Source organism: Conger conger, chromosome 10 (genome assembly GCF_963514075.1).
Source record: "Conger conger chromosome 10, fConCon1.1, whole genome shotgun sequence".
In the NCBI taxonomy this organism is placed as follows: domain Eukaryota; kingdom Metazoa; phylum Chordata; class Actinopteri; order Anguilliformes; family Congridae; genus Conger; species Conger conger.
Window position 1 is genome coordinate 50,040,195 of NC_083769.1, and position 25,388 is coordinate 50,065,582.

The following is a 25,388-nucleotide window of genomic DNA, read 5'->3' on the forward strand; positions in this document are numbered from 1 at the left end:
ATTACACAACCTCTTGTTGGATCATTTACAAGTACGTTCACAACAGTACAACCCCTCCACCCCTCACACCAAGAAACAGGTTACATTTATCAGACTTCATTTGCAAAGAAAATGTTTTTAAAAAAGTCACAGAGTAAAGTTTCCCCTGTATGCCGACTGCCCGTCTTTATCACGGCCCTGTCGTTGTCACAGCCGTGTTCAGACGGGCGGTTTAACGAAAAGGACGGATCTGTAACGCTGAAACATGGGGTCCCTTTAGCTTAAGCAGATTTTATTTCCTCGGTGAAATTGTGAACATAATTACACAGCAGTATAGCCAGTGTCAGTGTCACAATACAGGCAGTTTCTCCCTCCTGCGCTGCTGTGCCACCTACGCACATCCAGCCCAGAGTTACATTTACATACGTGTGTGTGTACCTACACAGAGAGGGAGGGAGGGGAGAGTCACATGGGGAAGGAAACACAAAACTAAGCATCACAGTGTTTGGTGAAAATAAACTGCCACTTTAATAACCTTACAATAAAACCTGCAAATACCATGACGAATTACACAAAAAAAAAAAAAAAATTAAAAATAATAATAAACGAAAAAATAAAATGAAAAGGAAATGAAAACTGACAACAAAAAAAAATTAAAAAGGAAATCAGAACGATGGAAAAGCAATAACCTTCTATGTGAATGGAAATATTTTTTTAAAAAATGGAATCATGAATGAGGATCAGGAACCAAAAAAAAAAAACAAAAAAACAAAACTAAAATCCAAACAAAAGAAAGAAAAAGGTAGAAAAGCGAATGGTTTTCTACGTTTAAACGGGGGGGGGGGGGGGGGGTTAATTGACAGAGGGCAGAAAGAGACTACGGGGGATGTTACCCTGTCACCTCAGGGGGTCGGAGGGGGGGCACAACCGCAAGGTCGGGTACAATTCATGCTGCTCGTCACAGAGGGGCAGAGCTGGATGATGGAATGGGGGGATGTGTGTTAGAGAGAAAGAGAGAGGGAGAGAGGGAGAGGGAGAGAGAGGGTGGCTGGATCGGAGGTCAGCGCAGTTAGTTCTCCCCCTCGCCAGCCTCCCCTTCCTCACCCTGGTTTTCCGATGTCCACAGCTGTGAAGAGGAAGAGTCCCACATTACACTTGCAGCCGACACTTCTAGCCAAAACCACTTACAGTTGATTAGCAAGCAAGAGACAATACCACCCCCCCCCCGCAGAGCAATGAGGGGTTAAGGGCCTTGCTCAAGGGCCCAATAGCTGCACTGACTTTACTGTAGCTACACTGGGGCTTCACCACCGGGTCCCAGTCATGCAACTTAGCCCCTAGGCTACAGGCTGCCCCAGACATGTACCTTAGCCCCTAGGCTACAGGCTGCACCAGTCATGTACCATAGCCACTAGGCTACAGGCTGCACCAGTCATGTACCATAGCCACTAGGCTACAGGCTGCCCCAGACATGTACCTTAGCCCCTAGGCTACAGGCTGCCCCAGTCATGTACCTTAGCCCCTAGGCTACAGGCTGCACCAGTCATGTACCTTAGTCACTAGGCTACAGGCTCAGACTTACGGTGAGGTTGTCCCTTAGTAGCTGCATGATCAGGGTGCTGTCTTTGTACGAATCCTCGTTCAAGGTGTCGAGTTCGGCGATGGCTTCATCAAACGCCTGGAAAGAGGTGAAAAACAACGGCTGTCATGCAGTAGCTGCAGGTTGTGTAGCTGCAGTGTGGGCTATATGAGAGGGTTGTGTTGCTGCAGGTTGTGTAGCAGGTTGTGTAGCATGTTGTGTTGCTGCAGGTTGTGTAGCATGTTGTGTAGCTGCAGGTTGTGTAGCAGGTTGTGTAGCTGTGTAGCTGCATGTTCTGTAGCATGTTGTGTAGCTGCATGTTGTGTAGCTGCATGTTGTGTAGCTGCAGGTTGTGTAGCATGTTGTGTAGCTGCATGTTGTGTAGCTGCATGTTGTGTAGCGGCATGTTGTGTAGCGGCATGTTGTGTAGCGGCATGTTGTGTAGCGGCATGTTGTGTAGCTGCATGTTGTGTAGCATGTTGTGTAGCTGCATGTTGTGTAGCTGCAGGTTGTGTAGCATGTTGTGTAGCTGCAGGTTGTGTAGCATGTTGTGTAGCTGCAGGTTGTGTAGCATGTTGTGTAGCTGCATGTTGTGTAGCATGTTGTGTAGCTGCAGGTTGTGTAGCATGTTGTGTAGCTGCATGTTGTGTAGCATGTTGTGTAGCTGCAGGTTGTGTAGCTGCAGGTTGTGTAGCAGGTTGTGTAGCTGCATGTTGTGTAGCAGGTTGTGTAGCTGCATGTTGTGTAGCATGTTGTGTAGCTGCAGGTTGTGTAGCCGGGGTCGGGGCTCACCGCCTTGGCCAGGGTGCAGGCCTGCTCAGGGGAGTTGAGGATCTCGTAGTAGAAGACGGAGAAGTTGAGGGCCAGGCCCAGGCGGATGGGGTGGGTGGGCTGCATCTCCTGCTTGCTGATGCTGAAAGCCTCCCTGTACGCTACCTGGGAGTTCTCCACCGTCTCTGAGGGGTTAAATAAAACATTTTAACACTTGCTCTTAAGTTTTTAACCACCATTTTTATTCTTCATTCATGAGAAGTGAGAACAGAAGTAAGTATTGCATACCATTACCCATTAAGCTGTTGACCATTGTGGTCTTTTCACATATTACAAAATATTTCTTCAAGTGGTTTTTTTTGACAGTTTATAAAGTAATTCAAAAACCATACATTTTTCTCTTTTACTTAATACATTTTTTTTTTTTTTTACTTTTTTTTTTTTTTTTTTTTACGTTTTTTGCTTTCTTAAATATTAGAGTTTTTTTTTACTGTTAAAACAGGGAGAATATTAAAATATGTAATGATATAATAAATATAACAATTATAATTAGGCCTGCTTCGGTCACTGGCAAAATTATTTCTGGTTCTTAACCCTTCTTGTCTGAAAGCTTTTTGTGGGTGGTATTAATGACCCAGAATGCAGCAGTGCCCCACATTGACCCCGCCCAGCTGCACTCTGCCCAATAAGAAAGCGGCAGAGCCACAGTCACAGGCGATCAGACTCACCCTTCTTCTGATCTCCTGCAGCCACCTCAGACAGGTACCTGAAGTAATCCCCTTTCATCTTCAGGTAGAACACCTTGCTCTCTGCCTGAGAGGCGTTCGCGATCAGGTACTTGTCCAGGAGTCCCTGTGGGAGGAGGACAGAACACACCTCACATCAGTCAGAGCTTCTTTTACACAGATGCACGCGTTCCATCTGCTGAAGAGAACAGCCCCCAAGATGGCCGCCGCAGTGCAGGCCTGGCAGAGCGGCACCTGGAGGTCTGTGCGTCACAGACTGCGAGCAGTCATGAGCTTGAGTCTGTGCCTGTGCATGTGTGTGTGTGTGTGTGTGTGTGTGTGTGTCCGTGCGTGTGTGTGTCCGTGCGTGTGTGCGTGCCAGTGTCTGTGTCGGTGTGTGCACGCGTGTGTGTGTGTGAGAGAGCACATACGCGCGTGTGTGTGTGTGTGTGTGTGTGTGTGTGTGTGTGTGTGTGTGCGTGTGTGTGTGTGTGTGTGCGTGTGCGTGTGTGCGTGTGTGTGAGAGCATATACGCGTGTGTGTGTGTGTGTGTGTGTGCGGCCTCCCTCACCAGCACGTCGTTGCAGATGAGTGATGCAGAGTGTGTGTGCGTGCGTGTCTGTGCGTGTGTGTGTGTGTGTGTGTGTGTGTGCGTGTGTGTGAGAGCATATACGCGTGTGTGTGTGTGTGTGTGTGTGTGCGGCCTCCCTCACCAGCACGTCGTTGCAGATGAGTGATGCAGAGTGTGTGCGTGCGTGTCTGTGTGTGTGTGCGTGTGGCCTCCCTCACCAGCACGTCGTTGCAGATGAGTGTGTGTGTGTGTGTGTGTGGCCTCCCTCACCAGCACGTCGTTGCAGATGAGTGATGCAGAGTGTGTGCGTGCGTGTCTGTGTGTGTGTGCGTGTGTGTGTGTGTGCGGCCTCCCTCACCAGCACGTCGTTGCAGATGAGTGTGTGTGTGTGTGTGTGCGTGGCCTCCCTCACCAGCACATCGTTGCAGATGAGTGTGTGTGTGTGTGTGTGTGTGTGTGTGTGGCCTCCCTCACCAGCACGTCGTTGCAGATGAGTGTGTGTGCGTGGCCTCACCAGCACGTCGTTGCAGATGAGTGTGTGTGTGTGTGTGTGTGCGTGCGTGTGCGTGGCCTCCCTCACCAGCACGTCGTTGCAGATGAGTGTGTGTGTGTGGCCTCACCAGCACGTCGTTGCAGATGAGTGAGTGTGTGTGTGTGTGTGTGTGTGTGGCCTCACCAGCACGTCGTTGCAGATGTCCTGCAGCTCGGTCTCGATCTTCACGCGGTACTCGCGGGACATCTGCTGCTTCTTCTCGTTGCCCTCGGTCTTCTGCTCGATGCTGGAGATCACCCTCCAGGACGAGCGCCGCGCCCCCACCACGTTCTTGTAGGCCACGGACAGCAGGTTCCGCTCCTCATTGGACAGCTCCTGCCCCTGCTCCGTCACGGACTTCATGGCGGCCGCCATGTCGTCGTAGCGCTCCGCCTGCTCCGACAGCTTGGCCTTCTGCACCAGGTCGCTCTTGTCCATGTTCTCACTGCGGACGCACACCGCAGTCAACCCACCAATCGCCAATCAAATCCATTTGAAAAATGACTAACCGACGAGCTTAAAAACCTACAACGCTACGTGGCCTGTGAAAATGAACTTTCCTCCAGTCGAGGGGGATTTGTCTCTCCCGCCGATATACAATCTAATCGCCGATGCTAGGTTAACCGTTGAAATCGTGTGTTGAAATTGAACCGCTTAACAGTAAAATTTTAATCGATTAATCGGCCATTAAAACGATTGATAAAGCCGATAAAGCTTAAAATCATCTACTATATGACCTATGAATATACTAATCGCCAATGTTAGGTTATCCATTATATCGGTCTGTAACTTATCGAAATTTAACCGTTCAACACTAAAATGAAACTATCATCGATGCCGATGAAATCAATAACAATCAACTGATAACAATGAAATCTACGACATGACCGATAAAAGTTAACTTTCCTCCAGTCCAGAGGATCTATCTGACGACAGAGGAAAAGTCTCTCTAATCTGAAATGGTCTAGTGACACGTTACCGTTTAAGAATCCAATTAATCCATCAGCGTTCTTATCAACGATGAACCATTATTCAATCAGCTGAGAGCAACCGCAGAGCACACTGCAGGAGATAATGCTGGACATCGGTCTTCCTCCACTGTAACACCAGTTTACCACATTTCCCCCCATTCAAAAACAATAAGATTCTCATTACAAACAAGCAAGTAGTAGTCTCCACATTGTGGGAAGGACCAATGAGGTCAAGCTAACAGTCGACCAATTGGAAGTAGCAGCTAAAATTGCACGAGGTTCAGAAAAAAAGTGCAACATGAATTAAATGTGTAATTCCGCTGATTGAAATGATGCTGGAGTTTGCGTGTGCACGTCGTTGTAATCCAATTAAAATTCCTCATGAATAGTGGAAATGTAACTGAAATGTATTTTATTGTCCATGTTATATGCTAACCTGAGCTACATGTAAAACAGCATTCAAATAGCTAGGTAGTGAGCCAGCTAACTATTACAGTTCAGAAACAGACAGACTCAGTATTGTTAAGAGTACCTGCTAATGTTCAATGCAGGTCAAACTAAGATGGAGCGAGCCATTCTATCACCGGCTCGACATTATAATGGATGGCTTTGTCACCACCTTGTGGCAGACACATAATACTACAGCACGAGGAACACTTGATCGATCAAATGGTATCCATTGAAAATACTGACCTGGCTATCAGTCAGAATGCAGTTCAAACTTCCCTACTGCATACTTCAAAATGCATACTCCATACTTCAAACATAACATCATCCAGTAAGAGCCATTGAGGCTGCCCCAGTCAGTCAGTGCAAACAATGGAACACTCAAGTCTAATTTTACCGTTTTCGGTGCTGTTGGGGGTCACGGTTATCGATGAAAGTGAAATGTGAGTTTTAAAGGAACATAAATTGTTCGTACATGGCACTAAAGGACACTTACAGTCGACAATATGTTCATGTAAAAGTCAAATTACTATTGTAATCACAATCCCTCTGACCTCCCCTCTCAGGCACTCTCTGCTGGCTGCCCTCGCGCCCTTGCAGGAGTGAGGTCACGGACATGAGATTAGAGTGCTCTGACCGGAACATTCTAATGCTGATGTAACAATCGCTACTGGCAAAACAACGGGAGTTCTAGAACACCGACTTAAAACATTCCATACATATATATTTTTTTAAAAACTCACCACCCACTCGTGCTGAATGCCACAGACACTAATGGAAGCCTGGAGACTGAGTGGATGTTCAATCTGCCAACAAGTCCTTCCTACAGTAGACCATAGTTCTGTCACCTGACTGACACAATTTAGCATCTCGCTGTTTAGCCACACTTAAACCTATTGCAGTGTTTATAGCAATAAGTTGTCAACTGCAGTAGGCACTAGCATTAGCTAGCTCGGTGGATACACTCTACAAACCTATTGAAGAAGTTAGGACATAGCATGCATTTGTAAATTATGCTACACATGAGGCAGCACTCGCTAGCTAGGTGGACAACTGTTATGTGCTATATACATGCGCTTTTGCTAATGTTTGCCAGTTAGGTAGCTAGAGGTAGCCTGAATGTGCCCGTTAGCATTTTAACACTGCCCTTGCTTTCTTTGGTTTTGTTACTTGCGCTAGCTAGGAACACAGCTTGCAGTAATAACTTCCTTAGCCGACAGGCAAGTACCACCAAGAATATGAATGCGAACACTTATGCAAAAATCGTTACGCACACAATCACGTGATAGCGTTGCATCCAATAAGGAGTCCTAATACACCACAATGACCCCAACTCCCAGAAGCACATTCATAATTGGACAAATTAACACGCCAAAATAGTTGCCATTTAGTACTTCGTTGTTAATCCTTTGCATTCGACGACTGCCTGAAGCCACCAGATATAATCAGATGCCGGGCATCTTCCCTGGTGATTCTCTGCCAGGCCTGGACTGCAGCCATCTTCATAGCTTGCTTTCTTCTGGGGAATTTTGCCTTCAGTCTTGTCTTCAGCAAGTGAAACGAATGTTCATTTGGATTCAGGATGGGTGATTGACATGGCCAGCCAGGAACATTCCACGTTTTAGCGTTGGGGGGAAAAAAAATTAAAATAATAAAAAATTATTGGTTGCTTGAGCAGTGTGTTTAAGGTCATTGTCCTGCTGCAAGGTGAAACGCCATCCAATGAGTTTTGAGGCCTTAGCTTGGATCTGAGCAGATATTTCTGTACACTTCAGAATTCATCCTGCTGCCACTGTCAGCTGTCACATCATCAGTGAACACAAGTGAGCCAGTTCCAGTGTCACATCATCAGTGAACACAAGTGAGCCAGTTCCAGTGTCACATCATCAGTGAACACAAGTGAGCCAGTTCCAGTGTCACATCATCAGTGAACACAAGTGAGCCAGTTCCAGTGTCACATCATCAGTGAACACAAGTGAGCCAGTTCCAGTGGCAGCCACACATGCCTAAGTCATAACACAACCTCCACAGCTGGGGGGGGGGGGGGGGGGGGGGCTTTAGATCCTTTCTCTCGAATTCCCCCCTTTCCATCACCTTGGTGCAGGTTAAACCCCATCCCATCACAATCAATGATTTCTTGAACGTACTTCGTAGCAAACTCTAATCTGGACGTTCTGTTCCTGAGGCTTACCGATTTGCATCTTGTGAACTCTCTGAGGACATGCTGATGTGGTCTTCTCGTCGCAGGAGTGAGCGTTCTGGGGAGTGTTCTTCCGTTTGACAGTTGAAACAGGGTTTCTCTTCACAACGGAAACTTGGTTCTTCAGCCTGGCGCTTCCGTGGTCTGCCAGGTCGTCTGCCGTTGCCGAGCTCACTTGGTGCGTTCTTGCTTCAAGGTACCAAATGGTTGATTTTGACAAAATCCAAGGTTTTGGCTTTGTCTGGGTTCCATGTATTCTGATTGTTCAGCCTTGTGACAGCATGTTGAGGCAGCAGCTACAGTCCACATACAAATTCCACTAACAATCAAGTCTGGACGTGTTAGCTTTCTTGTGCACGATACAATGAGGGAGGCACAGACACACAGCAGAGCAGCCAGCTGTCCCATTACTTTTGATCCCCTAAAATGAAGGGACTATAGAAAAGGCTGCAATAGCTACACGGACCACCCGATATTCATTTAAATACACTCAAATTAAAGCTAAAACCGAATATTCATCGTATTTCAAATCCGAAGTGCCGAAACAACAGAAACGGTGTCCGCCGCTGCACTGTGAATGAACTCCGTGGGACTGACACAAACCTGCTCTTTCACACAAACCTGCTCTTTCACACAAACCTGCTCTTTCACACAAACCTGCTCTTTCACACAAACCTGCTCTTTCACACAAACCCGCTCTTTCACACAAACCCGCTCTTTCACACAAACCCGCTCTTTCACACAAACCCGCTCTTTCACACAAACCTGCTCTTTCACAGGGGGCTCAGGAGCAAGTGACCCCAGAAGTGGTAAGAACACACCTGGCTCACGTACCACTGCTCTGAAGCCCGTTCAGCTGTACATGCCACTGCTCTGAAGCCCATTCAGCTGTACATGCCACTGCTCTGAAGCCCGTTCAGCTGTACATGCCACTGCTCTGAAGCCCGTTCAGCTGTACATGCCACTGCTCTGAAGCCCATTCAGCTGTACATGCCACTGCTCTGAAGCCCGTTCAGCTGTACATGCCACTGCTCTGAAGCCCGTTCAGCTGTACATGCCACTGCTCTGAAGCCCATTCAGCTGTACATGCCACTGCTCTGAAGCCCGTTCAGCTGTACATGCCACTGCTCTGAAGCCCATTCAGCTGTACATGCCACTGCTCTGAAGCCCGTTCAGCTGTACATGCCACTGCTCTGAAGCCCGTTCAGCTGTACATGCCACTGCTCTGAAGCCCATTCAGCTGTACATGCCACTGCTCTGAAGCCCGTTCAGCTGTACATGCCACTGCTCTGAAGCCCATTCAGCTGTACATGCCACTGCTCTGAAGCCCGTTCAGCTGTACATGCCACTGCTCTGAAGCCCGTTCAGCTGTACATGCCACTGCTCTGAAGCCTGTTCAGCTGCACATACTGCTGCTCTGAAGCTCTGAAGCCCATTCAGCCGTACATGCCACTGCTCTGAAGCCTGTTCAGCTGTACATGCCACTGCTCTGAAGCCTGTTCAGCTGTACATACTGCTGCTCTGAAGCTCTGAAGCCTGTTCAGCTGTACATACTGCTGCTCTGAAGCTCTGAAGCCTGTTCAGCTGTACATACCACTGCTCTGAAGCCCGTTCAGCTGTACAGACCACTGTTCTGAAGCCCGTTCAGCTGTACAGACCACTGCTCTGAAGCCCGTTCAGCTGTACAGACCACTGCTCTGAAGCCCGTTCCTCGTCTGAAGGAATACACTTCCTCGTTCACTCTCTCAGGATACAGGAAGTGCCTGCAGGTCCTTCGAGGTGCAGCACTGCACGGCTCACATTCCCCAGTGTGCTCAAGTCGCCGCAGGAAACACTGCAATATTTCACCACACCGCTCATTTTATATGAACACCCAGACTAAAGGTTATCCGCACACACCCACAAGGCCGTCAGCACATCAGATCCGAGACGGCAACGGCACTGCAAACTGGCACCGCCCGGACTAATTACTAAGCCCATTGCTCTTGCATAAACGTATGAAACTAAATGTCATTTGTCTGGAGTGCAACCTTGAAAGGGCAACACTGCAAACGCTTCTTTAGGATTTAAAGGTTTTGACGAACTCATCAAGGGGTGACGCACCCTAAACGCAGTGTAAACAGCACTCACTCGGCTATATTTTCAATTGACATTTTTTGTACTCAAAAGATTCAATTTGTCGTACAAACATGTATAGAAATATATGAATTTGAATTAAATATATTTCCGCAAAGTAGTACAACCTCATCGCATTTTAAAAGCTCTTAAACATGTTCAAGATGTAGCCTTACATATCTGACAAATTGTAGATGCGCTCATTTGCCACAGAAGTTCAAAGGATGACAAATTAACCGTAATTCAAGAGTCTTCTGTGCTATCTTGATCATCAGGCTGATTAAATGCGTCCAGCGCACTGCGGAAATATGGACAATTTGCTGGAGCCCGCAGAAGCGACACGTGCCAGGGGAAGAGCCCGTCTCCTGGGAGTCATGGCAACCCACTCACCTCGAAAACGCGATTGATTTTTCAAGTATTATAATTATGCACACAACCGAGACTTAAATATAAGCTATACTTGTTTGCTCTCAAAATGGTTACATAAGGCTCGGAAAATCACGTTATTCGCGGCTCTTTTGCTTTCTTCCGACAATGCTGTAAGGTGATCACCATCACACATACCTCTTAATTTTTTTTTACAGGTTTGAGATGCAACAAAAAAATAACGGTTCGATCGCGTCATCTGGCTCTTTTCCCTTCCGATAGATAAGCAAAGAACAACATCTACTCCAACACGTAAATCAAACGCGTGTGTGTGTGTGCGCGCTATGGTTAAGGGCGCAATGGTCATAAGACATTTTCACACTGAACCTCGCTATCTTTAGCGCTGGGAGATTTGCTTGCTTTTGGGGTCAGAGCTCCCCCCGGATACAGTCTGCACTCCACTCGAGAATACCGGACATCACCCGGAACACCCACCACTTTCTGTACTAGCTAGGTGTGACCAGTCGTGAGGCAACAACTTAATACCCGGACCACAGCAAGTTTAGCTAACCCGTTATGCGAGATTGCTTGAGAAGAAAAAAAAAAAAAAAAAAAAAAAAAAAAAGCAAGAGCGCATGGCGTTAATGTTCGCAGCTGCAATCGATGGCTGCACCTAAATAACGTCTACCAGCGATCAATTAAATATACCCCATTCGCCCAGAATGAATGTACGTCAGCCATTTTTATCTGTAATGAGTGTATAAAAATAGCCTTTATGTTATCAAGCTAACGTTTACCCGCTGGAAAAGCAGGTCTGTCAAAACGACGCAATCGATTAACCACCCACCAGGTAATTTAAGACATTGCATTGCGCGATAACTTAGCAGATACGAGCTACGTTAGCACGAACGCATTGGTTACAATGCACATTATTAGCTAACTTAGCTTACACGAACACATACGCTAGCTATTATGCTAGTTAGCCAATACCCGTCACATAATGCCGCTCATGAGCTAGATAGCGGAGAAGAAACCTAATTTTCGGCATCAGTCAGCGCTAGTTAAAATCCGGCCCCTCCACCTGAATCCTTACGCGTGCTTGCTAACCGCAAGCAACTGCGACGCCAAAATTACACGCCCTAGGCTACCTATGATTTACAGCTTGAACTACATGCAATTACATGGAAAATATGTAAATATCAGGTGCCGGGCTCGCCACCCGGCTTCCGCGCCCAGGGGCGCTGCTCTGCGGCTGAGTGCGCTGGGCTGTGATGTCCACTGCTGCATTAACGTAATGTTGTTCGTCACGTTTAGCTAACACGACCCGCAATGGCCCGGCCTTTCCTTCAAAAAAAGTAGCCAAGCCCGTCGGGGGATAACTACGCCATACCTCCTTTGTCTCCGACAATATTACGGTAGAAACCATTTTAGACCCGTTCGCGGTTGTTTAGGAAGCCTTACCCATAGGCATTTTGTTTTTTGCCCTCCTGTGATCGCTATTCCCACCCAAGGCCCGTGCTAGCAAGCTAATTTCTAGCTCCCTCCCAAAACCGTTAGCTTGGTGGCTAGCGACCACTAACTGTGATCACACCCACTATTGTGTCAAGGTGAGCCGCCAATACCCCCCCGGCCGTCTGATAAGACGGAGCACAATCAACCCTGATCTAAGGAACTCACATTAATAATGTACTTTAATTCCTGCTTTTATGAGTGGACGATGCAATTGGAGTCTCTCTCCGTCCTCCGTCTCGTTGCTTGGGATGTTCAGGGCAGTACCACTTCCGCTTACACTGACACTTCCGCTTCCTCTAAACCCCGCCCCTCCCCCCGCCGCCCGACTACAGTGAGCGCTCTCCGGGGTCTCACACCCAGTTTTTTAGGGGTCATTACGACATCATAACCATGGTAACCACTGTAGTGACGTCAGCAATTGCCATGGTGACTGTTACTAGGAGGAGCATCAGAATCACAGCGAAATCTTTTCATCGTTATTCATTCCAGTGTGCAGTGAAGTTAGTTCATCACTTCAGGTTCCATGTTTTTAGATAAGAACAAATCTGGAGTAAATGTAAGTGTTCCTAACTTTGAAAGAGACATCAAAATACACTAACATAAAGAAAATGAATCCTTGATTTGTATACATTTTTATATGCGCTAAATATTTTCAAACTTACAAAATACAACAAGGGTGCAAATGGGAAGCTGAAATGTTTTGCTGCATTTTCATAATACTGTTATTTGCAATTACATTTGGGATTTGTAATGATATGTAATTTATACACCCCTCCCCCCATTTCAGGGCACATTAATGTTTGGGACAAATGGATTTTTTTCATCTTTTTGGGGTTTGTCAGCACGAGAACCACACTTGTGCAAATGAATGTCAAGGAAGCCATTATGAGGTGAGGGAATAAGAAAAGACAGAGACAGAGGCCAAACCTTACCCAAACCAAAACAAACAAGAACTGGTCCGCTGAGTAACAGCAAAGGGCCTGGTAGGACAAGGAAAACCTTGACAGTTGGACTAAAGAAATGTTTTGGCAATGAAGAAGAGGCCCTGAGCACCTGCACTCTTCAGCGACCCGTGTGGATGTGTGAGTGACCACTGTCCACAGACACCTTCATGAACAGAACCACGGCCACACTGCAGGATGCACACCACTGCAGAAACAAATTGACCAGGCTACAGGCTGCAGAAACAGGACAGCCAGGTTACAGGCTGCAGAAACAGGGTGGGCAGGTTACACGCTGCAGAAACAGGGTGGGCAGGTTACAGGCTGCAGAAACAGAGCGGGCAGGTTACAGGCTGCAGAAACAGAGCAGCAGGTTACAGGCTGCAGAAACAGAGCAGCAGGTTACACGCTGCAGAAACAGAGCAGCAGGTTACAGGCTGCAGAAACAGGGTGGGCAGGTTACAGGCTGCAGAAACAGAGCAGCAGGTTACACGCTGCAGAAACAGAGCAGCAGGTTACACGCTGCAGAAACAGAGCGGGCAGGTTCGTGCTCTAACCAGGTCCGTTAAGAGTGGTGAAAAAGTGGTTTCAAGATTACTGAGAAAGTTATGTTCCCAGCTACTGCTGTGCTAAGATTGAAGAAATTAGTGATTTTTACCCAAGTTTTTTTAAATAATTTTTTAATCCGATTTCTTCCCCTTTTTCTCCCAATTTGGTAGCCAATTGGACCCCGTCTGATTCAATTAGAGCTAGTATTAGATACACCGCCACACCCCGTCCCTCAGCGGCCAACGGGAGAGCGACACGCCTTCTTCAAGCCGTCTCGCCTCCCAAGCTGTAACCGTGATTCCGAGGCGCCCGAGGTGCTTGTTTCGTGCGGCGATCTACTAACCCTGCCAAGTCCCTCCCTCTGGAGCAGCGAGCCAATTATTGCTGCTCCACGTGAGCCGGCCAAACTTGGCTTTTGGCAGGACCGAGAATCGAACCCCGGTCCCCGGTGTGCAACTGTAGCCAACTGCAACCGCGGAAATTCCACTGCAAAACAATTTAGTTAATTTAACAGATAAAGGCATTCTCTGTGTGTGGCTGGCCAAAGCAATCTCTGAATAGAGAGACATACCAGCAGCAAAAGCACAAAAAGCACACCTCAACCCTTCCTCATTGCTGAAGAACTACAGTGGGACTGTTTATGGACTGTTTCCTGCCAAAACGAGTGTCATTTTTTGTACCTGAAAAATTAATCATTATTTCCTGGGATGTTATTTCCAGAGACTAATTTTCCTTGGACATCCCAGGTAAAATAAAACCTTAAGTTGCATTGTAGTGACTGAGCCTCCTGTGTTGAACAGTGCTCCTCCCTGATCACTGTGAGATCATCTGCAGTCAGAAACCTCAGAGGGGGTGAGGAGAACATCTTTTTCATCCTGCAGTTTTTCAGACAGGTGAGTTCAGGTAAACACCTCCATGGTAAATGGACTGCATTTATATAGAGCTTTTATCCAAAGCACTTTCCAATGTCTGCCTCTCATTCACCCATTCACCCCCACACACACACACACACACTCACACACACACTCACACCAACGGCGATTGGCTGCCATGCATCAGGAGAAATTGGGGGATGAGTGTCTTGCTCTAGGACACTTCGACACACCCAGGGTGTGGGAACAAACCCTGCCTCTGAGACCGAGCCACAGACCTTCAGGCACAATTTGAGAAACCCGTTGATCTTCTAAATTAGTCAGTTAATTGCTAGTTATTACCAGTTATTTTTCTCCTCGAATCCTGTCCCTCTTTGTGAACGTTTTGTGGGCGTTTAAGATACTAAAACCAGGAAGAGAATACTGAAGGGAGTGGGCCTTTGAACATTAGACAGAAAATAAAAGCAAACAGAATCGGGTGAGGGATAAAGGAGATAACTGACCATCATCGAGCTCCAGCACCCCGCTGCACATGGGTGGGGCTGGGGTTGCAGTGGAGCCCCTCCCTCACAGCCACGCCCATGTGTGGGGCCCCTCCCTCACAGCCACGCCCATGTGTGGGGCCCCTCCCTCACAGCCACGCCCATGGGGGGGGGGGGGGGGGGTCACAGTACCCCGTCAGCAGGGAGAACACATAGTCCGCTCCTCTGTGTCTGCAGGGGGAGCCAGAGTTACTGAGACCACATAACACAGCTGCTAGCCCCAGACAGCCTTACTGCCTTGATTATTGCCAGGCTTACACCTGAATAAACATTCTCATTATAGCACATGGGGCTCACTGTGTAGCACAGGCAGTCCCTGGGCTAATGTGGGCGGGACCTGGCATTGATGATGTAGCTGAGGTCAGGGGGCAAGGCTCCGTTATTGGCCCGGCGGGCAGCTTTGCTGTTGGGGTACGGCTTGGGAAAGTAATCGGAGAGTTTCCCCAGCCTGGTGGACATCTCACCCATCTCATCAGACCTGCCCACCACCTCAATCTGTACAGCAAACAATGAACAGTCACAATCACCCAGGGAGACCGTTGCCAAGGGAGACAGCCATCAAGGGAGACAGTCGCCCAGGGACACAGTCGCCCAGGGTCACATGCACACACAGGACAGAGAGCGCTGATATTAAAGTAAAACTCTGCTGCTCTGTATTATCAGCCACAGAAACAAGACCTGAAACCTGAGAGAGACTCAGATATGTAGCCGTCATAAAATCATAAACATAACAAAAGCAACAACACTAATACACTGATGAAGCAGTTACGAAGCAGCTGCTCATGGAGTAAACCTCTGCCGGGGGGTACTTATAACTGTGAATATGTTAAAATATTTAAACATTCTGAGCCTCAGAGGACTCGTAGCTGATATGCTGAGAGATGAAACGGAGACTCACCTCCTGCGCGGGCCCCTTGGCCTCCGCCCCAGTGTGGGACAGGCCCGCCAGGCTTCTGAAGGCCAGGCAGAGCACACCTGCGTGAACACCTGTTCCCCCGGCGGATGCTACCGGAACACGCACACTCTGTCACTGAGCAGGGCGACTGACATCAGCACAATGTCTTAAAACAGGCCGTCAAATAACACATTACATAACAGTTATTTAACAACAAACTAAATAACTGATGCATTTGTATTTTTATATACCTAGCAGGCCCAACTGAGTCTGGAGAAACACAGCAACAGAGATTGATGAAAAAATAAAAAATAAAAGGAAAAAAAAATTTGCTCATGTATTCCCTTCGGCTTGTGTCACTAGGGGGGCAGCTAGTGTGTGTGTGGGTGTGTGTGTGTGTGTGTGGGTGTCCTATAGCACAGTGCCCCCATCATTTGACCAGAGGGATGATTTGACCAGAGAGAAGATCACCCCCTAACACCACCTCCAGCAGAAACTTAGTTTTCCCAGGAGGTCTCCCATCCAAATATTAACCACGCCCACACCTGCTTAGCTTCAGCCATTACTAACCAAGCCCACACCTGCTTAGCTTCAGCCATTACTAACCAAGCCCACACCTGCTTATCTTCAGCCATTACTAACCAAGCCCACACCTGCTTAGCTTCAGCCATTACTAACCAAGCCCACACCTGCTTAGCTCCAGCCATTTGGCAGGAGCTGGGTACAAGTCATTTATATTGCATGAATAGTTAAACAGCACACAGGTATTCAGAAAAATATTGTTCTCAGTGAGATTGTGTCTGTCTAACTGTCATGCTGAAAATGGTCAGCATTCCTATGCAGTGGCAGTCAATGGGATTTAGCTGCTTGTACTGCTAGTGAAACTGTCAGCAAAATATGCCACATAAATTTACCATTTTTAAATATAGATTCATTTGATGCTTATTTTCCATTCCATTGCACGGGGTAAATACAATTTAAAAAAAGCTGTACATCACTTCTGAATGTGCATTGTAAAACAGTACCAGTTCACAAAGTGTAATACCACGACATATCCAGGTGATGGCGCCATTTGTCTGTGTGATACTGTTCTTTTTCCGTTTCTGACGGCCGGTGTTTTGTGTAAATTGGAATTTTCAATCCAACCATCAACCCCGATCCACCGCCCCCCCCTCCTAAAAAACTTTTCTACAAAGGCTTAAAGTTGACTTTGCTGAACATTAATACTCCTGAACCCCGGCAGCATTTAGTTTGAATTCTAAAAATAAGTTATTACACTGTGCCTCTTGGCAATGTGACAAGTGTTTAGTGGATGAGTGAAACGACTGAAATCCTTTGAAGTTCCACCTTAAAGAAACCCTCAAAGGAATCTCACATGTACCTGCACTGGATCAAACCAGCTTTGGACTGGCAGTGTTATCAGCTCACCTGTGACTCGTACCTGCAGATCTCTGGATTCTGCGTTACAGTCTGGGCGCTTGAAGATAACGATCAGATAGATTCTCTGTGAAGAGAATTACGTTGGGCATCGTCAAAAACAACGACGTATAGAAGCCGTGCGTCATCATCAAGACACGAGCACCTGTTCATACGGAACGAGCGGGAGGCGCGCGAGGAGAACCGTGCTGGAGAAACAGATCAGTCTCCTTAACGACGCGACAGCCTGTTTATACAGCAGTGTTCTCCGTGACAGTCTGCAACTGTTTGAGAAATGTAAAGGCATCGTCTGCAGTGGAGAGAGAGAGAGAGAGGGTAGAGGAGAGAGAATATTCGCAGCGCTTGATCAAAACGAGTATGTCAGAGATAATATATGTAGACAGAGCTTGTTATTACATTTTCAAAGCAGCGCAGGAATGACGGGATCATGTGACACCACAGAGAGCGTGCGTTCAGAATTAATGGCGGGAGAGAGTCTGCCGTGAGGATTTATCTGACAACCTGGATGAGATGATTAGTCGGTGACGGAGAAGCTGCTCTGTTGTGAAGTCAGGGTTTATGTCACATAGCTGCTGGCGCTCGTCAATTCTGTCCCCGGTGACAAGAGTTATCCGTCTGGTTCATTGTCAGGAACTAGGGCTTCGCAAAATCAGCCCCAGGGCTGCTCACTTATGCGGCGTTTTGAGCAGCGACATTCAGAACCACTGAAACAAGGTGTTATTGTTCTTGATTAGACACTGTTATGCCTACTGAGGGATGGGCCCTGTGGGAGTCACCTTATGTTAGAAATGACAATGCGTGCCACGGAGAATGAATGTCCCATACTCACATCCCAGGTGGAGGTATGGAATTCTGGTGACGGATTGTAGCGCTAGTTTGTCTGGGAATGTTATTTATCAAGTTTGGTCCTCTTGCTCACGTAACACTAATGTTCTCCTGCACATCAGGGGTCTCCAACCGTACCCTAAACTGTGGGTGAGGGTTTCGGTTTAAGCCCAGCGCTAAGCCATCTGATTGAACTAATTATGGGCCTAAATCAAGACCATGATAATTACAGCCTGTAATCAGGTGCTGTACTGCTGGGCTTAAACAAAAACCTTCACCCACGTCAGAGTTTTCCTCCTCATCACTGTAAAGGGCTTTGGGAAAAGGGCTATATAAATACAATGACTTATTGTTATCATTATTGTGGCTATTATTATTATGGCAGAAGGTCAAGAGACTCTTGTGTGTTTCCTGGGAGAGCTCTCTACGTACGAAGGAAAGATCTTCAGCCACTGTAGCAATGAAGACTGATTTTACACCCCATCATTCTCAAAAATACTCACTCTTGACACAAAATGTTTATATTTATGAGAAACACCTGTTATGCCCCTGTCTGTTTGAGGCTGAGGCTACGGTACTGGGACCCGGAAGGTTGGCGGTTCAAGCCCCAGTGTTGACATCTGTAGATTACAGTGGTGCTACAAATACGGGCCGGTGGCTGCAAGTACAATAGTGTCCGACATTAAGTGGTATAGAGAACGCTCGCAGTCTCACGCAGTGTCAATCAAACAAGCGTAAATAGAGCTTTCCATCCCTTCCCCAACAGGTTTCTCATTCCTAGCACTAGTGTAAATTTAATAACGCCAGAAAAGGACGTCTTAAGAAAATATTGCACTGATGCCAACGGAGCATATAGATCGCTCTGGTGAGACTGAAAATTGATCAAATTATTCCAGTAAATTAATTGCCCGTCGAGAAAGTGCATTGAGGCAATCAAGGAAATAAAACCACATAGTGCGTATCATGAAACGAGCGTAAGAACGTGATAGTTGTTCTGGTGGATCGGATCTTCCCCCGTGATGGCGGAGTGGTTTGCTCCACGCGAGGAGCGGGTCTTCGCGCCGCACAGCAGCCGACCGACAGCTGTTGAAGAGCGAGCGTCTTGGCAGCTCCACCGATCTGACGGCTCTCAGCAGCGCAAGTCTTGGTGAGTACTCTAATGCTTTTTATATTTCCATTCATTTCATTCATCGTTTCTCTACTTCTTATTCGTTATGTATTCGTAGCAGATTGCATTTAATCGTCCAGTGTCTTTTCCTTTTATAAAATGTTTGGCTTATCTATATATAATGGTGTTGTTTATTATATTGGTGTTGTTTATTATATATTACGAAACACCTTACATTTTAATTTACATTCAAATTTGTTTGTGTGGGCCTAATTAAAAAATGTGTTTTTAATTACTCAATGACACCGTAGCACAAAGTGTGACAATTTTTATTTTCATTTTGCATTTCTATTTATGTTTTGAGACAATTAGTAGTCACCTCTGATCTGCAATATATACCAGTGTTAAAAACTTGTGAACAGCATAATGTTATGCCGAGTATGGTGTGCTACTTCGGGCGACTTCAACATCTGCCTTTTACAGTTGTAACATTCAAAACGTGAAACATTCAACGAAACCCAAGACCCACGGAACGGGCAGCACTCTCCGGTACATGCTTTTCCCGTACATGTTCAAAGCTAGGTGCTATTGCGGACCTATAGCCTGGATAGAGTACTTTGGCATTAATTCGGAATCGAACTAGCTCATTTTTTATTCGCTGTCGTAATGTCTAATATTCAAATAAATAATAAGCATTAGCGTGTTTAGCCGTTAGTTATTGTCGCGACACGCTTTTCTGAATGTGTACTTGATGACCAGTCTTTACCTGCCGGATTAAAACGTCACTGATGTGTGTATTTAGTTGCTTATTAGACCTAGTCTACAAAATACCTATGCTCTAAAATTAACTTTTGACAGTTTGGATAAGAATACATTGATCATTCGGGATATTTATTTTCAGTGATAATAATGATGATATAATAATAATAAATAATAATAACAACAATAATAATAATAATAAATAATTATTATTTTTATTACCATCATCATCGGTTGTCCACTAGGCTGTTGTATGCGACATGAATTGTACAATTTCGTATTAAAAAAAAAATGTTTTTTTTTTTTTTACAAGAAAGAAACAGAACTAGAAAAGGATTATAATCCAGATATGTATTTCCTGCACTTGGAGAGCTTTTTCATGACACGCAAATGGTCTGAACGCTCTAATGCTGTAAACAAAGCAGGTGATCCTCTGGCCCCGGTGCCTTCTCATTTCACACAATTATGGTTATAAAACCACTTCTGATATCAAACTACGGAACAGCTTCTGCTCTGAGTATGCCTAAATTATTGACTGGCGTGACTCTATGAAGGAACAGGATGTGGAGGGTAGAGGCTTCCTGTGCAGAATTCCTGAGCAGAGCCCTGTCCAGGTGCGTCTCAGAGGAGAGAGCGATGCCGTATCTATCATCGGGAAGAGTACTGACATCTGTACGTCAGGCTGACAGACCAACCACCAGCATCGTGAGGGCTGGTTCTGTCTTACAGGGGTTTACAGGAGCTCAGAGTGCAAGACGTGCAATAACTGTGAACGGAACCAGTGTGCCTGCTACAGAAAGGGTGTGGAATTTGTATGCATATGTAGCTCATCCTGTTAAGGCAATGTTCCAGTGTGTGGATGGGCCCCATGGTCTGGTATCTGTTAAGGCTCTGTTCCAGTGTGTGGATGGGCCCCATGGTCTGGTATCTGTTAAGGCTCTGTTCCAGTGTGTGGATGGGCCCCATGGTCTGGTATCTGTTAAAGCTCTGTTCCAGTGTGTGGATGGGCCCCATGGTCTGGTATCTGTTAAGGCTCTGTTCCAGTGTGTGGATGGGCCCCATGGTCTGGTATCTGTTAAGGCTCTGTTCCAGTGTGTGGATGGGCCCCATGGTCTGGTATCTGTTAAGGCTCTGTTCCAGTGTGTGGATGGGCTCTATGACGGACAGCTCTGCTGTGCTCCTCGCTCAGGGAGGGGGGGGGGCTTCAGTCAGCCTGACAGCTTCTCATCACTCACTAGCGACCCCCGCTAGTTGATTTGGCGCTAACAGGCTGGCTGCCGCTCGTGCGGTGTGGGCGCTGCGTTCTGTCAGACGTGTGAATGGAGGTGTGAGGACACATCACGGGTTTAGACTGGGAGCACACGCATGTCGGGAGAGCACACGCGTGTCGGGGGAGCACACGCGTGTCGGGAGAGCACACGCGTTTCGGGAGAGCACACGCGTGTCGGGAGAGCACACGCGTGTCGGGAGAGCACACGCGTGTCGGGGGGGCACACGTGTGTGTCTGCGCTCTTCCACATCGATGGCGGAGGACGGATCCGTGAGTGCCGCTGAAAATTTTCAGGAATTCTAAACTAGGAGGAAAAAGTAGAAAAGGCGCTCCAGAAGCACAATGTTCGGAGAGGGGTGTGGCTCTGGGGCAGCCGGTAGTGGAGTGGTTCAGGTTTATGACTTTGACCCAGAAGACTGGTGGTTCAAGCCCCGGTATAGCCATGATAGTCTTAACATCTAATTGTTCCAGGGGAGGATTGTTTCCTGCTTAGTCTAATCAACTGTAAGTCACTTTGGATAAAAGCGTCAGCTATATAACAGATTATTATTATTGTTAATACTCAGTCAGCATTAAGTATTCTCCTCTCCCTTTCTGACTGAATGAAATATCTGCACTCATCCACTGCAATACAAACACCATGCACACACAGACTTGCAGGGCCAGACCAGGTTCAGTAGAGTCTGCAGCACTTAAATAAGTACGGTTATCTTCATGATAACTTCGCATTTCATGAAAATAGGTTAGCATTCTGAAACGGAACTTAAATCCTGAGATTAACCCGTGCTGTGTGGCACGGAGGCTGGCTGAGGCTGCCAGTGCTAATGAACTAATTGAAGCTTTGCACAAACTGCTATTATTGGCTTTGAGAGGCCCACAGTTCGCGCATCACTTCCACGTCCCGAAATAGCGTCGGGTCGCAGAAGGGCTGTCACGGCAACGGCTTAATGGTGGGCGGAGCCCAGCTGTCAGTCTGCGGATGCAGGAGGCCCAGGGGCCCGCCCCCTCTGGAGGCTCTGGGAGCTGAGAGAGGAGCTGAGAGAGGAGCTGAGAGAGGAGCGGGTCTGGCCCCCTGGGGAGCGATAAACATCCACACACTCCAGTCGGAGGACATTACAGTTCCTCCCGAACGATGACAGAGACAGCGCAGAGAACGTCACCTCCACAACCCCGCGGTGCGGCTGGGGCACGGTGAAGAAGATCGGTTCATACTTCCCAACTGCCGTCTTCAGAAAGCTGCCAGAGGCCACGTCTCACTTACACGGAGGAGAGATGCCGAAACGTCGGGTTCAGTTCGCGTTTCTGCTCATTAAAATACGTATTTCTGATCTGGGTTGTGATGCCCACCTGTGAGAAAACTCTGCAAGCCCCTGTAGGCTAGCCCCTCTGTCTGCACCTGTCTTCACCCCCGCGCCTGATTCGCTGACTCCGTGGTTCGTTTCAGAGGATTTTACATATGCGCCTCATAACCGCTGAAGCTTTCAGTGTCCATTAAAAAGAAAATGTCTCCCAATTACAGCCCCCCCCCCCACCACCACCCCCCCTCCCTCTCACAGGCACCTCAGGAGGCCGGGGTGATTCAGCGCGTCCTTCTGTCTGCAGAAAACGCAGGAAGCAGATGCTCAGAGCTCCTGACTTACTGGAGTACCGTCCCGTTAGTTTCAGCGCCTCATTACCAGGTCCGCCTGACCTCGCCATTTTAAAGTGTCATTTTGCACATTTTCCTTTTACCATTTTACTTGTCTTTTTACATACCGCCTCCCTCCATCCCGGTGTTCGCTGAGCGGTTCCCTGCTGACGTTGGCTCCGTGTTTCAGCAGAAGAAATGCAGCGTTCACGCACCCCCTCCCGCCCCCCGCCCCGCCCCCGCCTCGGAAGGAGCGGAGTGTCCTCACGCAGGGCCGATAATCACTCGTAATCAGACGCTTATTTGCGATGGCGGGGTGGAGAGGGATAGATCGTCTTGATTCATGGCGCCGATCCGCCCCGCACATCTCCTCACGGGGCGCAGATCAATCAGGCGCTGATCAGACCCGCAGGCCCGCGCTCATCAGGACCCGGGCTGGAGACGGGCCGGCCTCATCTGCATATGCAAATGAGCGCGGCTGTTGACGGGCAGCTCGGCCCCGCCGGCCCTGCCCTGGGCCAATCACGGCTCGGCACACAGGTGAACACGTCCCACATGCGGTGACATCACCACCCGGAGCCGGGGTAGGGGTAGGGGTAGGGGCTGGCGATGTGTGTGTGTGCGCTGCTGTCGTTTCTACGCACACCGTTGTTTTTCCACTGGAAACGCGGGTGCCGTCACATCTGTATTTGTCTGTTTGTTTCCATGGAGAAGTGCACTGGAATGAAGCGATTTCAGTCTTTCTTTCATGTGCCATTTCATCCATCTGGGTCCAAACACAGACACGTTGGGCTGTATCTGAACCCGACATCCACATTACATTGCATTAATGGCATTTGGCAGACTCTCTTATCCAGAGGGACATAGAGTTGATTAGACTAAGCAAGAGACAGTCCTCCCCTGGAGCAATGCGGGGTTAAGGGCCTTGCTCAAGGGCCCAACAGCTGTGCCGTTATTGTGGCTACACCGGGATTAGAACCACCAACCTTGCGGGTCACAGTCCCGCCCAATCCACTCCACTCCTGTGGTTTCCTGTGTATATCAGCTCTGAAGGCTGAAACTCACCCTCTTAGTGGCCATCCGCGTGGGGCTATCCTGCTGCTGAAGACAAATTAATTTCCCTGATTAATGTCTTGCTTTCTCTAATGTCCTATATTCTAACGCATGTGGGATTTAAAAAGATTTATGTTCTTCTTTCGAAACAACAGCTTAATAAGTTAAAGACGAACAACCTATTCAGGAGGGGCGTCGCCTGACTGTCTTCAGTGTTGCCCTGGATTCTCCCTTCACTGAGTGGCCACATTCCTGCTCACCGCTCCGTGTTTTGGGAAAGGGGAATTTTCCGGGATTAATACTCCCTGTATTGGTCAAGCACCTGTTAACCTGTGCTTTTAAACCACAGTAGAAATTTATTCTGAGCAGCTGGAAGTTCAGAGCACATGCACTCTTGCCTGCGTGTGTGTGTGCATGTGTGTGTGTATACGCGAGTGTGTGTGTGTGTGTGTGGGGGGGGGGGGGGGGGGGGGGGTGTTCTCACGGCGAGAGGAACGTCATGCGGTCCGTGTGCATCTGCTCTGGGTCGGGGGGGGGGGACTCAGAGCACTCAGCCGGTCACTCCCGCTCTTATAAAAGGAAATCTGATTAATGTGCCTGTCAAACAAACTCAGACAAACAGTACATACAGACTTTCAAAAGCACAACATTATGACTGTGCATGTCTGCTGATAAAGATTCAAAGCTGCTTACACAGAGTGATGTTTGGAGAACAGGCACAACCCTCTGCATCCTAAAGCAGGCCAGCAGGACACACTGGATAAGCACGCTTTCTACATGCCGGGTGTAAGCCTGTGTAAATGCACATAATGTACCACAACATGCCCTTTCCATTTCCCAGCCCAGTGATGCAGCAAACCAGTTCACACGCTCCCTGCCAACCTGACGTCCTCTCTGAACCAGTTCAGCCACTCACACGCTCCCTGCAAACCTGACGTCCTCTCTGAACCAGTTCAGCCACTCACACGCTCCCTGCCAACCTGACGTCCTCTCTGAAGGACGTTCGTGCGTCAGATGTGAGGAGAAATCGCTAAACTACGAACCACACCTGCTGCACTCTTCTCAGCCACAAAATGAACTCATGACGGGCAAATGCAGTTAACATAGAGTCAGCCCTCACTGCAGTGGACTGCTCAGCCGTTTATTTAGTCTTTCTCCTGTAAAGGGGATGTAAATGTGTAGTATGATTGATAGATGCATCTGTAATGTTGCTGGAGTTATTTCAATATCTCAGCACTCTGATTTAGTACTCTAATCTATCTGCAGACCATGTGTCCAGACCACAAACCCGGGTCTGATTCAAGCAGCAACGTTAATGTTAGCAGGCTGCTATGTAACACCCATTCAGAAACACATTATTACAAACATCTGGGCCTCAGGAAACCAGAAGAACTGAGAGGAGAGATTCAGAGAAAACCTGGCAGAGAAACCATGGTAACCTGACGGTTATGAACACATACACACTCTGAGGTTCATGTAAGGTGTTGGGCTCAATGGCAGGGTGTCAGAACTGGAGGGGGAAAAAAATGTGAAACCGTCTGAGAGTTAGGCTCCAAACTGTTACGGGCTCTTACTGCATTAGTGTAGCCCAGTGAGAGAACTGTGTTTGTAAAACTGACAAGTCTGTCAGTGTGTTTGTGAGATGGGGTGCTACTATCATTAACATACTTAACCTGAAAAAAATAAAACAAAGTCAATCTCAAGAAGTATTTCAGTCTCATATTTGGACTAATAAATCTTAC

The 25,388-nt window shown here is 47.6% G+C and overlaps 1 protein-coding gene across 1 annotated transcript; it reads right to left on the minus strand.

Moving 5' to 3' along the window:
• Positions 1-254: 254 nt before the first annotated feature.
• Positions 255-12,085, minus strand: LOC133138284 (14-3-3 protein beta/alpha-1-like). The gene is made up of 6 exons (XM_061256908.1): positions 11,934-12,085; positions 4,302-4,602; positions 3,058-3,181; positions 2,351-2,514; positions 1,562-1,657; positions 255-1,105 (listed from the first exon to the last, which is right to left on the minus strand). Exons 2-6 carry the CDS (start codon positions 4,593-4,595, stop codon positions 1,049-1,051), a joined length of 735 nt encoding a protein of 244 aa, XP_061112892.1. The 5' UTR covers positions 4,596-4,602; positions 11,934-12,085; the 3' UTR covers positions 255-1,048.
• Positions 12,086-25,388: the final 13,303 nt, after the last annotated feature.

Excerpts from the sequence above, each read along its gene's own strand:
- LOC133138284 (XM_061256908.1), bottom strand. The coding sequence starts at position 4,595 with ATGGACAAGAGCGACCTGGTGCAGAAGGCCAAGCTGTCGGAGCAGGCG. Across the intron at positions 2,515-3,057 it reads TGCAGGAGATCAGAAGAAGG|AGACGGTGGAGAACTCCCAG; the intron begins GTGAGTCTGATC and ends TTAACCCCTCAG. Across the intron at positions 1,658-2,350 it reads CCTGCACCCTGGCCAAGGCG|GCGTTTGATGAAGCCATCGC; the intron begins GTGAGCCCCGAC and ends ACCTCTTTCCAG.